Genomic DNA, 16,389 nt, shown 5'->3' with positions numbered 1-16,389 from the left:
CTGTCTGTGAAGAACTTGGGAGACCTTAGTGTTCTGTAGGCTTGCTTTTCATTATTTGTCTAAGATTCAGACTTCTCTTGAGACCTCAGGCTAATGGGATTTTGTTGAAGTCATCAGCCAAGACCTGGTTTTCCTATATTATGCCTGAGTTAAGTTTGAAGTATGTTTATGTCAACTTCTGTTGCTGTTCATGGAATCACTGCTAGCAAGAAAAAAAGTAGTTGTTTGCTCTGCAAAACAGCTTAATTTACCCGATTGGGATTGTCCATTCCTGCGTAGTGATTTGAAGGGCAGCTTACTAAGTTACTATTTTTGAATAAATAAAGGTAATTTCACCTTACTCCTGAAAAGATCATTGAGCTGTCATTCAAAAAACCACTCTGCTTCCTTTGCATTCAAGGAGATGTACTGAAGTTCTCTGCTAATGCAAAATTTTAATTCTATTTTCCTGCCAGTCTGATCAAACTTGGAGAGGTTTTCAGAGGCTTTGGTTTTTAGATACCATTGAAATGAAAGTTAAATCCAAAGCAAAAGTTACTCTCTTCTCAGGTTTTTCTGATCTCATATAATGTAACCTGCTCTTCCCTTGCAATTGCCTGTTTAGGTGCCTGCAAGAGCAGAACATAAAACTTCACATTAAAATGTATTTGTATGATTTTTACTGATGTTGATGCATGTTAAGAAGTTAAATTCTTAGCAGTTGCTCTAATTACATCAGCTGCTAATGACCAAAGTAGCAGTCAGAGAAATTATTTATGCCTAATTTAATACTTTTAAAAATGTCCTCAAGGCATCTGCATAGAGCCATTCAGAACAGGGAGGCTGATGAGAATTAAAAGCTTTGGCTTTTGTGTGTCTTTCCCATTCTAACAAAAGTGGGCACACAACAGGAAAGAGATGGAAGCTTTGTATTTCATTTTCCTTGAGATTGACTTGAACTGAAAAATACCCTCTTGCAAGGCATTTGAGCAGAACATATTGCCTTGCTCTTTCTATCCATGTCAAAGGAGTAGCCATGGTAAAAGGAAATATGGCCCAGGAAACCCTGAGCCGAACACCAGGATACACTATGTGCTCCATGACTTACATGAGTCACCTTGCTGCACATCTGTGCTGTTTCTTACTCCCTGACTGGCTCTGTATGATTAGCATAACTCATACACAGAAGACCAGGGATTATGAATAAAGTCATTAGCGTTCCTTGAATGTGTGGGTACACATGTGAGTGTGTTTGTCACAATGATTTTTACATGTTTGAGTCTCCTTGTGTTTAGTCATTAAGTAAATTATTTTCCTGTTTTCATAGTGAGTAACATAATGAGATTCCTCTCTCAGGTCTAGCTGCTCAGTGGGTCTCTAGCATAATAAAAAGCAATAAATATAGGCCTGAAGGGTGTTTGCTATTGTTTAGTGATGTTCACCATCTTTGGCATTTTGTTTTTTAGCATTAATAAGTATTTTCCTAACTTTAGCGTATGAATAAGAAAATATTGCACCTCTGATGTGTACAGTCAGTGGTGATACAGACTCTTTGGTGTGAAATATCATGCACTTGTAAATACACTCATACGATGGTAGATTAGCAAGTCAAATGTGGTGAGTCATCAAACTGATCAAACAAATTTGGATACGAACCCTTCACTGATAAGAGACCATTTATTTGAAACAGCCAAAGGGTGAAATATTTCAAACCCAATTTTGTAGATGGATACTTGAAAAGGGGGTTGTTTTTTATAAAATTCTAGCAAACATCTGTGTTCACTCTTAGCTTTCTAGCCAAGTGGTTTTAGTTACAGATTTTCTTGCATACATTCACATAATATATTATGGTATTTGTTATGACAGAGAGTCTGAGGTTGCAACTCAAAATCCTTACCCCAAACAACATGACTCACATTCACTCAGAGTTTCTACTTTTGTATTTATGTTATTTTGTCTGTGTCCTAAGCAGGTAAAATATCTGTTCCTTGAATAGGCACAATAACATTTTTCATTTCCTTCACTTTCTAGGCCGTGGGCACTCTCTTTTTCTATTTTTCTGTCTCATTAACAAAGTTAATTGAAGAAATTTTACTTCTATGAGGGTCTAGTTTATTTGCTGTTATGTAATTTAGCTGCTCTTGTCAAATAGTCTTTTGTGCTAGCTAGCACAGAATTTTGGTGTCTGTTTTGCTAAGCAAACAATCAGCAAAGATTAAAATGTTGTTTCTTTCTTGTTTCTTTCTCTTTCATTCTCTCTCTGTTTCTGTGTCTCCTTTTCAGGGAGACAGATTTGGCCTAAAGATGTATAATTTCTTTTGGTTTTAAAGTGAATTCAGTTTGACAGATGAAAGCCTCCTTCAGATTTTTTTCAAAATTTAGAGGATATCAGAAAAGTAGTAAAAATATTTCAGAGTACAACACAAAAGTATGTTTGAACATGAAAATATCTAAGGCTCTCAAAAATATGTTTGCTCTGCAGTTGCTCAAGAACTAATATAACTGCTGTAACAAGACCAACAATGGGAAAACAAGTTTGTTTGACATAAAATCTTTTTTTTTTCTTATCTGCTGTTTGAGTGATTAGATGCCTCTGTTCTTGTTTAGAGATAATGTCTATGATGTTACTAGTGTGGGATAAAAATCTCATGTAGACAAAGATGCAGGCCTTGTACTAAAATACAATAATTGTATGTGAAAATTGTAAGAGTATTCTAATCTTGCTATTCAGATTTTCAGTTAGCAGAATTATCTTTTCATTAAACATACACTCTACCAAAATGAGATACCAGGGTGGTCTCAAATTACCATCCAAATTACCATCAAAAGAATGGTTTTACAGGAATCATTTAAGACAAATGCTTAAGACTAATATTTGCTTTAAGGCAATGCTTTCCAAGTGCATGAATAATAGATGTCATCAAACATTAGCTTTCCTTCTACACATTTTTTGGCAGTATGCAATAAATGATTTCAATGTTTACATTCAGTTTTATTGCTGATTAGATGTTGGCCCAATAACTGGTCATACTGCTGTGTTCAAGGCCTTGACTTCAGTAGGATTATTTTAAAAGGAAGGTATTGCATGTGTTATTGCATATAGATAGCCACCAAATGGAATGGTGGCAGTAAATGTCTGGTGAACCTCTAAGAACATGGGCAAATATTCTATCTCCATACCCAGACTAGAGACAATGTTGTGGCTATAGTGGTAGCAGTACCTGTAACAATTTAATGCAAATCCGGATGCATATTCTGTGAACATCTAGTCAGCCTGTGTTGTTACTTTCTGTAACGGTTTTTGATATAATTTATTAAAATACTTGTCAGGCTGAGATTTTTGTTATGATGCAAGCAATTTTTTGATACATCAAACAGCAACTTGATAGGTGGAGGTTTGGAGCTTGTTTATTGCTGTTTTTTAAAAGTTGTTTTGACAACATATCTGGGAATAGAAGATATTAACATACATGTTGTACATTTCTTTTAAACAGAAAATAATATTTATGTGTTGGTTTCAGGTATAATTAAACAAAGTTTCAGTGTTTCTGAAAGACAGCCTCAGATAAGGTAGGTGTAATTTATGATTTAAATATAATTGATCACTGTTGCTATCAGTTCCAGCTGGTTGTTTCACAGTGGAACAGTTCCTCAAGTTCCTTGTGAAACATGTCCTTGGTTACCTTTGACTTTATTTTACCTCAGCCTAGGACCCCAATTCTGCTTGAGGATATGTTAGAGGGTGTATGCGCACAAAAGCTTTACATGATAAATAGTTTTAACAATGGACCATGCTACTGAAACTTAAACTGATATCAGTTTATTAGCCAAATTCTGGTTTTATATTTTTAAGCAGTTGCTTTTCCATAGAAAATGGTGCTTGTGTATTTGATAATTTAGAGTATGCTGTAGTCGTCTAGAGTAGTACCTTGTCTCTTTGAAATCCTCTGGACTTTCTGTATAAGCATAAACACCCATTTCTTGCATTTTGGAGGCCTCATTTCTTCAAAAAGGAAACAAACAGAAGCAGAATAAGTCATGCCATCCTTCTTCTAAAGATCTTCCTTTTTCTTCTGTGTCTTCAGTAACATATCAAACACATTCCCGACCATTATTTTTCTGATCACTTTGGCACCACCCTTATGCAGAAATGCTGTCAATTGTTTCTTCATTTCTGCTTTTCTTCCATATCTGGGAAAAAACTCTCAAAATCACTCCTGGCAGCATCTGTCTCCCAAACATTTTTTTTCATTTTGCCTTTGACTTAGCTAGGTAACTATTTGTAATGATTGCATTGATTCTTTTGCTTGTTTCTCCACAGACCCTGTTTGAGTCAAGTGCAATATTTTATTTTTGCTTTCAGAATGGTGCTTAGCATAACACCCATCCAGTCTGTTATTTATCCCTTCCTAACCTTACATGTTCTGCAGTCCTGTTGCAGCCTCCCCATGCTTGAGCGTTGAAGAAAGCATTTTCTTTCTCATTGTAGAAACTCATTACTATACAAATCTCTGCCCCTCACATTATCATCTGCAAAACTATTTCCTTGTCTTGATTTGTGACTACTCCTTGAAACAGTGGTTTTCCCTACTGCTACAAAAATAGATAAAAATTTGGGCTATTGTGGCTGCCATCCATCAGGACATCATGTTTATTCTTTCAGTTCCCTGGTATCTGTGCCCATTTGTTATTGCTTATCTCAGAGAGTGAGATCTGCAGGCTGGGAAAGTATTTGTCTAGAGTTTAGAGAAGGATATAGCATTGATACATGTAGACCTGTATTTCTGACATTGAAATATTGCCTTCCTGGTGATGGAATACCAATTTTTTCCCCATTTTACTAGTACTGACCAAGGAAAGAAATTTTTATTTAGTAGAAGTCATTCTATTTTGGGCATGCAGAGTAAACCAGTTTTTAGAAATGGACAGTTGTAAACTAGTGAATTTGGACAGATTTCCTTTAGGTGAAACATGAGAAGGAGTCAAGGAATACTGCTGTTTTCTGTACAATCATTGATGCCAAAGACAATTAAAACTTGTTTTTTTTTTTTTTTTTTTTTTTAAATGATAGATTATGTTGACAGTTCTGGATAAAGACTGCGATCAGGTAATCTTGTGCTCACAAAAAATTCAAACTTTAACTTACATTAAATCTAATGATTTTCAAGTTTTTGAACATTATTACATTATTCTCCCATTGCATATAGAATGTTTCCTCTTTTATTTCTTCCTCTTTATTGCCTATTGATTTGCTTTTAAGAGTACCTTCACTCACCCACAGGCCCCACACTAAGAAAATCAAGTGTTTCTTTGTGATGAGATGGCAGTTTCATAGTCTACCAGTTGTAGCTCTTTACAATGTGAATCATCATGGTTTTATTTATAATTGTATTTTTAAATGTTAGAAAAAGAGATAATTACATTTTACATACAAATATCTTATCTGAAGTATCATTAAGGTACTTCTTAAGAGTATGAATTCCAACAGTGAATCAGTAAGATCTCATATTAATTGTCATTATCCCAGCTAAACTTCTGCAGAATGAAATCGGAAATTCTCCTGTAAAATGAATATTTCATGCAGCTCTTGCAAATTATCATGTATTTATGCATCATGACTGATGAAACAAATTTTCCATTTGAAGTACTTTTACCGAGAAGCTTCACACCCTCTAAGTTGCTAAGATGTGATTTCAGAATGCATATTGTCTGAGTTAAATAATATTTGAAATAAAATTATTTTGATCAGTTAGGATATTCATCTTCACAAAAAAGTGCTTGTTGTCTGTACTAAGTTCTATTTTACAGCTTTTAATGTAAAAACTGTATTAAGAATTTTAATTATGCAGTACAAATCCAAATTTGATGTCAACCTTCTGTAGTTTCAGTGCTGTTTTCTAAAGGGTGCTCTGTAATAACAATTCAGTTTAAACATAATGTCTGTGTGCTATAATGATCTACAGAAAAATACTTTAGCCTTTGTTGATATTTTCAGTTCTGTGAGTAAATTGAGTGAATCCATTATCTTTTGTCAGTGATAAAAGTCTTAAAAGCTTTGGATAAAAGTCTTAAAAGCTTTGGTCAAGTCTTCAGCAGCCTATTCACACATGTACCCTCATCTTCCAAATAATGCTTCTGTATTAAAAAAAACCCCAAAAAACCAAAACAAACAAGCAAGGAACTTGGAGTGGTCCAGTGTGTGGACTTCATGGGAACTCCTAAAGTCTTTGAAGCACACAGGTACTACAAATAGACATTTAATCTGGTACTCGTAGATTTTTAAGTCAAATTGTTGCTGTCATCCTAGAAAAGAGAAAGAGCTCCTTAAGCTGAATAACAGAGAAACCTAAATGATGTCTTTCTTGGTCTTTGCTGTTTGCTGTTATCATTCTAAACATATTTCTATTCAGAAAAAAATAATTTAATACCTACAAAAGAAAAGGCCCTGACTTATTTACTTTTGGTTTATAATACAAGCCATTGACAGGAAAAGAGGAGACAAATACCACAGAAGAGAGAGCAGTGAAAAAGGGAACATGTCAAAGCAGTGAAGGTTTTATGAGTGTCCTTAACATAACTGAAGATTTTAAGGCAATAATGTCAAGACCACACTGGATTCTTTTGGGCCTTGATTATAACAGAAGTGAAACAGTTGGTAGAGAGGTGAAAATTAGGCAAAAAAAACTAAATCAGAATTATTCTTTGGATAGCATATATTTTTAGATTATTATAGCATGGCTTCCACCTTGAGCAGAACCAACTTACATTCTTCTTTAAGTGACTCAGAGGAAACGCAAAGCTTTTTTTTGTCTTACTGATTATTAAGAGAAGACCTAGGGAAAATATGTCAAACTGAATTTCACTTGGCTTTCTTAAGACATTTGCCAAAAGTCAGTGCAACAAAAACCCCCATAAATATCAATGGTGTTGTCTTCCTGAGCCTACTAGAAATGTGTCTCCCTGTGGTAGAGAAGGATGTTTATCTGTATTGCTTTATTTCTGTGAGAGCATAGTTCAGATCTGGATGGTCTTTAGACACTAATATTTGTGAATATATTTCTTCTTATTGAAGTAGCCAGCACAGAAATTCATCAGTAAAAAAGTAGTAGTAGTTCTTTTGTGGACTAGTTAATGTTGGTATTTGGATTTCATCACCCTCTCAGTAGAATTTTTAATCTTGACATAAGATCACATTGGGAAAAAAAAAAAAAAAAAAGAACATTTTCTGTGGTTGTAAATTTATACATCAGACTTGATGATCCTCAGGGTGTTTCTGTGAGAGTAAATGTTAGAATATCTAAATTAGTCTCTGAAGTGTGATTTAGAGAAAATTGTATTTAGGAGAGGTACAGGGCTGCTGGCTGAAGTTCAATACTTTGAGCAAAGCTTTGCTTAGCTCCCAAGTCTAATGGTCAATGTGGAAAGATTATTTTGTGAACTAATGTTCTTCTGTGATCCACTAAGTGTTTTATAGTGGAAGCCTGCTGATAAACTTTTATTTAATCTCCGAGCCTGACATGGTGTATGAATTCAATACACAAGATTAAAAATCCTAAACAATAGATTTACCTCATTGAAATAGTCCACATCAGACATATTATTATAATGCTTAGGGTAGAATGAAAATAAATTCAATAACATCAAAATACATGAAAAAATATGTTTTGTTAGTCTATGTAAAAAAAATCAGTTAAGAAAATTATGTTTCTCATATATTTATCCTTTTGAATAAGTATGACACAATTTTAACAATTGTTGAGGTACATTAATACTGCTTCTGTCATGGAGTAATTTAGTGATTCAGAGAAAGGGATTTTCTTTTGAAACACATTGTCACTTATATTGTCTAAATTTTTAACATTTTAGATTATCCTTTTTTTGTTCCCAGAATTATTGGAAAAACAAGTCAAACATTTCAACTTGGTATTTACAGCTGCGAGTTTTAAACATTCTGTGCTATTAATGTGCTAAGGCAACAAAATGAGCTGCCCTCCTGATTTTTCTCTTGCCATCTACAGCATTGGCAGGAATTGCTGTATCACAAGGAAAGGTGCATCAGATCAGTGACCCTGTTCAGCAGATTCTTGTTCAGCTGCACAAAATTATCTTCAGCACTAAAGTATGCATTACTGTTGCTTTTGACATTCTGTACTTTTTAGTCATTTGCTGTTGTCAAAATGATGTTACTGCAAAGTGCTGCTAATTTAGTTACTGTTCTTTAAAAACAACAGAACTTGACATTTTTGCAGATGGCAGGATGCTTTAAAAATACATCATTAAAATGAAGACTAACTTTGAATATTAGTATGTGGAGGATGGCAATAATTGAGTCATATAAAAAAAAAGCTGTAGCTCACCTCAGAAAAATGGATTGTACAGTAAAGTATTTTTACAACATTCTCTCATACCAGCAATATGACTACTTAAGGTGACAATATCATATACTGACATGGAGAGTTAATGAAATGCTTTCTTCTGTGGTAATAGTTTTGATAATTTTAAGTTGTATTTTAATTATCAGCACATAGTAATGCTCTCTTGGGAGTTTTAGTGCAATAGATGAAATCCTGAACATGTTAACTTTTTGAAATGTCAAATAGTTTTCAAATTTAAGACTTATTTTTAAAATTAAGTCCAACTTCATAGTGAGAGTTGAAGTTATTTCATTTTGATTCCAAAACAAAAATGGAGCAGAGCTGGTACAAAATCTGCCTTGAATTCTCACATAAAAATGTGATTGGAACCTCTTTATTCTGCAGAAGGATGGCTACCATGCAGCTATTTGAAACATTTGCTATTATTAGAGAAAAAGCTTTTTATTTTCCAAAATGAAGTTTACATTTGGGACATGATGTTTATCACCTCAGGGCTTTTGAGATTTATCAGCCACATTTGTTTGGTTTTGTTTAGAACAGAATAACATAACTGAACTTGGGTGTGCTTTACATGTCTCCTTTTTGTTTTCTTTTTTCTTTCCTTTTAATTGTCAAGCTTATCAAAACAGGTAATACAAGAACTAAATTATCAGAGACAAAAGAAACAAACATTATTTAAGACAATTGGAAATTATATCCTTCTCCTATCAGGAGAAATGAGGCAGTTCAGTTTTTACATGGTATTTTAGGAGCATGTCCAAGGTGCTCATTAGTTCTATCCTATTCTTTCTGTTGAAGGAGGTTTTCTCAAGTGGCTTACTAATTAGTATGAGTTATTGTAATGTGGATACTCAAGAACTGAGAACTAACAGCAGCTCAAAAACTGGCTCAGAATTGACCACTGAAGCAGTAGCGCCAGCTTTTCTCTGATGTCAGAGAAACCAAAATCCATACCTGTACTTGTTTACTATGTTCCACATGCCTCCCTTGCACTTGTTTATGTTTTTACAAATCTGAGGTCAAGTATTTTTTATAATACACAGCTGTTTTCTCAAACTGTTACATATTCCAGTTGACAGTTTTAAACTGAAGTTTGCAAGGAGGAGTTCTTGCCTGTTAGTTCTTGGCTGCCAGCAGCCTTCCCTGTTTCCATGGGAACAAGAATCAGAGTGATCTCCGGAAAACAATGTAAGAGAAAGCTTTTTAAAAAGCATTATGTAAATCCTTGGCTTTTTTTTTTTTACTGATCTGACAACTGATTTGATTAAAACAAAAGCTAAAATTGAACACTAGTGCCTGAGGCAACTCCAAGTTTCTCAAGCACTGGACTTGTTCTTTACCATTTCTGCTTCAGAATATCCCAGTATCCCCATGGTACATTAACTACACACTGCAGTGGTATGTAATCCATAGAATATGTTGTCAGCCTTTCCTAGGGCATCATTTTTTTACTCTCTCATAGGCTAAGGATCATTCAACTTCTGACTTAAAGCAAATGTATAAGGCCTTATCTGCATGAGAAAAGAGTAGTGTCTGTCTGTGAGAAAAAAAAAAAAAAATCTCTGCATGCCAGCAGCTGTCTGGAGAAGTCTTTTGTGCTTAGCATGTGACATTGATCCCTGGTTTATTAGAGCAAATCAGGACTCCGGTGAGGCCAATAAAACCATTCTGGATTTATTGCTGTCTAAGAGCAGTAATTTGTTCCAGTGGGATAAATGTCTCTATAATGTCTCCTATGGCAGGGTTTGAATGTGAATCATTAGGGGTCAACCCCTCCCTAAGTAGTCAAAAAGCTTCCTGAATTCAGTTGAGTGGTACTTCATGAATTCACATCAATGAAATTATTATAAAGTGTGTATGAAATGGGAGAAAATCATAGTTTTTCAACAACAGAGCAACAGAGAAGATAAATTCAAAAGGGTAGTAACATACCGTAGAATTGTTGTCAGACTGGGTTGATGTCATTGCAGTTACCAACAGCTGAAACTGTACATTTGCTGTTGGAACATAAAAATTATTTTAAAGGAAAAAATAATGTAAAGTCTTTATTGAAGACTTTAAGTACATTATTTGTGGGAGTTTTGTTTGGGTTTTTGTTGTTTTTCTAAATATAGGTGAAAAATGTGTTCTTTTTCAACCAAAAGGATACAGGAAGAAAAAGTATATAAAACTAGTTATGCTTCATAAACAAGTGAAAGGTAAATTACCCCCCTCAGGAAGCTTAGAGCAAAAGGGGTGTTCTGAATTGTATGAAGACCCTTGAGGACATTAAAAGAGGCCATTGAAGCCATTCTATGCACATTCAAGGAAGGTCTAAGTTTCTTCATTAATTTCAGATTGAGAGATTCATTATAGCCAACATGAAATCTAAGGCAATGTTCTATGTGCTTCATCTGTAGAAAAATGTCCCAAATACTGGCACTTTGATCAGGGAGGCAAATCTGGTATTACCAGTGTTAGACTAATAAAGATGATTACCTTCAAGACTAGAGGAACTGGGTTCATGGTAAGCTAAGCCTAACAGAATGGGCAAACAAAGGAGCCTTATTCTAATATGTTACTAAATCAAGCCTTACACTGTTGTTTATCACCATGTCATTAGATAACGATGTTTCTTTTTTCAGGGTAGCTACATTTCTCAGTAATGGCACTTCTGAATGGGTCCCTTTCATGGCAGGTGTAACTGAATGGTGAAAGTGCATTTCTTTGTCTCATGTAGCTCCCTCCAGCTTTGCAATGCAACTTGGAAAGGAGAATCGTTGAGAGATTCAAGAAGTCCCTTTTCAGTCAGAAGAGCAATCCTTGTAAACTGGAATCAGAAATCAAAAAGGTGTGGTACACCATTTACTACTTGTGTTCAAGTTTGTCTCTCTTTCCATTCAGTCATGCTATTGATATCAGTATCAGAAAAATGTAAGTGTAAGAATCCATTTTCAAAAGGAAATATTTTAAATATTTTCCAGCTATCCTATATTTGGAAAATATGGAGTCTCCTTAAGTAAGAAATTTTTGCAGGATGGTTTCAGGTTTGTATCTTGTCATTAGAACTCTTTCTGTAAATGGTAAGGACCTGCTAACTCCTAAGACACAAACCCAGATTTCATCTCATCAGAGCTCAAAAAGACAAGTGGAAGGGTAACATAACTAGAGACTATATAAGCTCTTAAGTAATACAAGCTCCGCTTGATTTGATTTGTTAATAGTTCCTTAATATTTTTCTTATTTTGGACTGTATGCCTACTTAAACCATTAAGAGAGCAGTGTCCCAGAGTACCTTAAATATAACATACCTTGTCCTGCTGTTGCACAGTGTGTCAGCAACATTTTAGTGTCATCAATTTAAAAGTACTGCAGATTTGTAAGAATGAAAAAGCATTCTTGCTTGTTTTCCAGTGACATGCTGGATGCTTTCCAACAGAGATCTAATGACTAATATCAGAATTTATAAATGTTCCTTCACAATCTCCTGAGAGGACTGCAATCAAAGGATTTGAACTTTACTTCCTTGGCATCTGTGTACTGTGGGATACTGAAGTGAAGATGTTTCATTTATGAATTGATGATAAAGTAGTTATTAGTTTTATTATTGTACCTAAAATTTGATGACTAAGGTGACTTATTATCATTCACATAGTTCTCCCTCTGTAACTTAATTTGATTATCACCTACTTCCACTGAATTATGGAATCTTCTGTGTAATTGTTTGCTGTGAAACAGACTCATCCCAAATTCTGGATCCTTCCTTTGCTTTTGTAATAATTAAGCTGAGGTGCTAAAACTTCCTGGAAGGTGGCACATTGGTAGTACATTAGATGCTTCTAAGGATGCTTCTTTCTGAGCTATCAGTTTCATGCTGTCCTGTTAAGTTGGAATTTGTATTAAATATTCCAGAATTTCAGCCATAACATTAAATCTAAGAAATACCTGCTCATTGTGTATTGAGTTGATGTTTTCAGAAACAAATGCCCAAAAATATGGTAAGAAAAAGGAAGTGTTTATTATAAAATTAACTTAATTTTCAGGTGTTCAGAAATAAAGGAAATTATTTGTAAATGTTATCAACTGTAAAATTGTGTTAGCTTCAAAACTATTGGACTTTAACCTGTAGAAAAGGAAAGAAATACTTTATTTAGAAAGTAAATGGTAGTAAATTGAAAATGCTTGAAACATTGAATACAATTCTGGGCATTCTACCTTGAAGGAAAGATCATTTGGAGGTAATGGGAAGAACCTAAATAGAGAAAAGAATGATGTTGAACTCTTACAGCAAATGTTGTTATGAGGTTTTACAATTTCTGGAAATAAAATTTTAAAATAATGGGGTTTTAACTACATCAAGTTAGAAAACCTAATAAGAATTACAGACAAAAAGATTCCTCCATAAATCTGTGGTGGAGTAAAGGTCTTCTAACAGCAGAGATTCTTCTGTTTCTGTAACTGTAAAAGTTATCATGTTGCAGAAATGCGTAACTGAGATTTCTCTCCCATGCACAAAAGTGGTCCTGTTGGAGTTGTTACCTTGTTACCTGTAGATATTTTCAAAACTAGATGCTTTTAAGTTTGTCGGTATCATTGCTCATATAATCAAGTAGCTGAACTGACTTTCAGATTTCAAAAGTGCTGGAATGGGAGTTCTAATGGGAATTATGCCACTTGAATATCAGCTAACAATTTTGCTTGAAGCCACAATTTTAAAAACCAGAGTCCTAAGCTGCTTCTCTCATAGGTTCAAGAGAACACACTTTCCTTTTTATCTTCACACAAATGTATAGTTTGTGACATTTTTTCAGATAATCTGAAAAACTCAGTGTTTTATACAAAGTGCAGCTTGCAATGTTCAGTGATTCTGGAGAGAAAAAGGTAGAATGTTCGTAATCATGTTCACCACTTTTTCATTAATCTCAAAAGTACTGAAATTTCTTTTGATTTCTGATTGCACTGGGAAACATAAGTGTAAACTGCCTCCCAGAAGTCTGAAGTTTTGGCAAATGAGAAGGAGGAACTTTTCAGGTGTCTTTATTTGTTTGGTCTCTTTTCTTTTTCCCTAGATGCTGCTGAATTGATTGAACCCAATATCTTCACAACAGATTGGCATGGGGTACATCTTTCTTCAGGTGGAAATATGCTGCTGCCAGATGACAGAAAAGGTAAGCGAAGCACCATAATCTTTGGTAGTGGCATATATTTTTCTGATAAAATGTATAGTAGCAATGTATATTTTTCTAATAAAATGTATGGTATCAAAGCAGAAGGAATTGCTACTCTATGATCAGTCTTTAAAGACAATAAAGTTATGTTGACCATACTGATTTTCTAGGGTGGGTTATTGGTTTTTGGTTTGGAGTTCTTGGTTGGTTGGGTTTTGTTTTGTTCAATTCCTGGTAAGATACACAGCTCAGCACTGCTGGAACTTTCTACTGATTGAAGAGAGTACACTTTGAAATTATAAAGAAATATCACAGATACAAATAGTTCATGATTCATCCATGAAAGTTAATAGAAATGTTTGTAAGTGAAAATATCATATTAAGGACTTACCTGTCCTTGTGTATGACTTTTAAATCAACTATGTTTAAACCCTTAGGTTGTTCTTTTGTCATTGTAAATGTCGTAATTGGTTGATTTAATTACATAGATCAAACCATAAAAACTTGAGGAGGGAAAAATGCACACATGCATATATATATATATATATATATATATATGTATATGTATATGTATATATGTATATATATATATATATATATGTATGTACTTTAGAAAATATATCTATATATATGTGTCAATTCTACTTTGACTAGTGATACTCAGCTAGACAAATCATACACACCATTTAAAATCAAACCTGCCAACCTGCCAGCTGTGGTGTCACCCAGGGTGGGGAACTACAATTCCTGGTTCAGAGATGTTTTACATCATGTGGTTTTTTGTGCAGTAGACATAAGGGAAATGTGCTGCCTGTATTTTGGTAATTGTCCCAATTACATTCTTCTAAATACAGAAAAAACTGTTGCAATCCATGGACTAGCAAATACAGTAACATGAAAATCTGTGGCACCAGAAAGAAGAGTGAAAAACTTTAATTTTGATGGTCTTTGTGTTGAAAATAGCATATCTGTTCCGCAGCTTATTGCAAAAACCAGAATTAATACTAGGTGTCAAGGGTGACATTGGAGTAGGAAATGAGTTCCTAACAATCTCTTTAAATATGAGCATTATTTTGTTCCTGGAGACGATAATGCAATTTGTTGATATGCTCATTATCTGTAATTTTTGAATCTCTTAACCTGCAGACAATACTTTTGTCCTCACAAATTGCTGCTGGCTGTGTGCCCTTTCCACTGTAAATTTCCTCTGTAAGTGGGAAAAAATATGAAAGTTGCATTTCTGAGTTCTGTTACATTAAGTCTTTATTTTTCATTGGTTAGAACATTTCCATAGTGCATGTGCACCAAATGTTCATATCATGCCATAAAATCACCCCACCTTTTCGGGGGGTCATTATGCTCAGTGGGAGTTACTGATCATGAAGCTTCTGGCTTGTCATTGTGTTTGAAGTGGAATTGCTAAGAAACTGATAAGGGAGCACAGATTCCAAATTCAGTAGTATAACATTGCTTGCCTTTTACTTGAAAGCATTCTTGGCACTTCTGGCATGGCAGAAGGGATGACATATGAGCAGTTGCAGGTAAGCTGTATATTTACCTGTATGTATTCATTTATTACTCTTAATGAGTATAATTCATTGAAATTAAGTTCTTTTGTGTTGTACACTCTAATTGAAGAGGTTCTGGAGGAAAGTGGTTATTACAGCTTCTCTTCTTACAGGTCAGTCTAGTCAATTTAAAAAGAAAACGTTAATTATGAAGTGCTAAACCCAAATGTATCATCTTCCTGTTTATGTGACTGCAATTCACTTTAAACTTGGTGCAGTATGTGGTTTATTATAATACATGGATGTATGGACTGGAAGAAATGTGTGTGGGATATGTTAGCTAATATAAGCAGCTTTTTTGGACCACATCTATTTTCTTCATTCAGATGAAAGAGTCGTACAAGTGTAGCAGCAATTTCCTCACATTTTTTCCCACATAAACTCACATTTAAACAAAAGATTAATTACATAGAAGAATATTTTATGTTAACACACTGCCATTACAGGATTTAAAGGAAAAGCTGATATCTTTAGCAAAATATTAGAGTACGGTGCAAAAGCCAGAATAAGTGTTTACTAGCACGAAAGTGCAGGGGATGAAAACAAATGTGGTGGTCTTTGAAACTAGGCAAATGCTTTGTCCTCACGATGGTATATCTTTTCCTGCAAGAAAATTTTGACACAAGAGAGAAAATTAACTATATAATTTTTCATGTTTTTCACCTGATATCCTATTATTTGTCATCTCAAATATTCTTTAATGCAAAAGAAACATTAACTGCTTCAATTAAGTAAGTCTTTCTTGTCTTTACATTAATCACCTTTTTAAAGTCTGAGAGACTGCAGTTAGGTTTTCTAAAACAAACGAATAAACAAACATAAACCCTCCCAGCCCCTTGCCCTGACTGTTATAAGTATTAAGAAATTTTAAGAATGGTTCCTGGTGCCTCAGCATACTTTTCAGTTATTTTTTATCTTTGCAAGGTTTCTGGTATGATTCAAACTCAAAAAATTTCTGATGGTAGTCGATAGGCTACTCATTAAACTGATATTTCAGCTGCCAGCTCAAAGTATTGAAAATCATGATTCAACACTCCCAAAATAAAATAACAGTTCAATCTTTAAACCTTCAGGGTGTGCTTGAATTATGTTTACAGATTACTTTTTCACCCATGAAGTCTAACAAACTTCTTCATGAATGTTTTCAAGTATTTTAAAATCTTTGTCCTCATGAAAATCTCCCAGAATTTGATGCTTAGAAAAAGCATTGCACAACTTATGGAAAAAAAAAAAGAGAAGAAAAAGACATCAAGGTCTGCCAAGTCCTATATAAATATACAAATGTGTTGTAGTTTTATAGGGATTTATCTCACAGACTAG

At 34.2% G+C, this 16,389-nt stretch overlaps 1 protein-coding gene across 1 annotated transcript in view; it reads left to right on the top strand.

The window, feature by feature from the left end:
* NEK10 (NIMA related kinase 10) overlaps nt 1-15,192 on the top strand; it is a 79,317-nt gene extending 64,125 nt beyond the window's left edge. Inside the window, 10 exon segments of the mRNA XM_059493384.1 lie at nt 3,501-3,549; nt 4,301-4,311; nt 4,343-4,346; nt 5,064-5,086; nt 7,998-8,098; nt 11,074-11,186; nt 13,182-13,189; nt 13,403-13,505; nt 14,991-15,044; nt 15,129-15,192. Coding sequence (XP_059349367.1) covers nt 3,501-3,549; nt 4,301-4,311; nt 4,343-4,346; nt 5,064-5,086; nt 7,998-8,098; nt 11,074-11,186; nt 13,182-13,189; nt 13,403-13,505; nt 14,991-15,044; nt 15,129-15,192 — 530 coding nt within the window.
* The last annotated feature ends 1,197 nt before the right edge of the window (nt 15,193-16,389 follow it).

Source organism: Ammospiza nelsoni, chromosome 1 (genome assembly GCF_027579445.1).
Source record: "Ammospiza nelsoni isolate bAmmNel1 chromosome 1, bAmmNel1.pri, whole genome shotgun sequence".
In the NCBI taxonomy this organism is placed as follows: domain Eukaryota; kingdom Metazoa; phylum Chordata; class Aves; order Passeriformes; family Passerellidae; genus Ammospiza; species Ammospiza nelsoni.
Note: the sequence above shows the minus strand (reverse complement) of the source record. Positions and strands in the feature narration are given on the sequence as shown.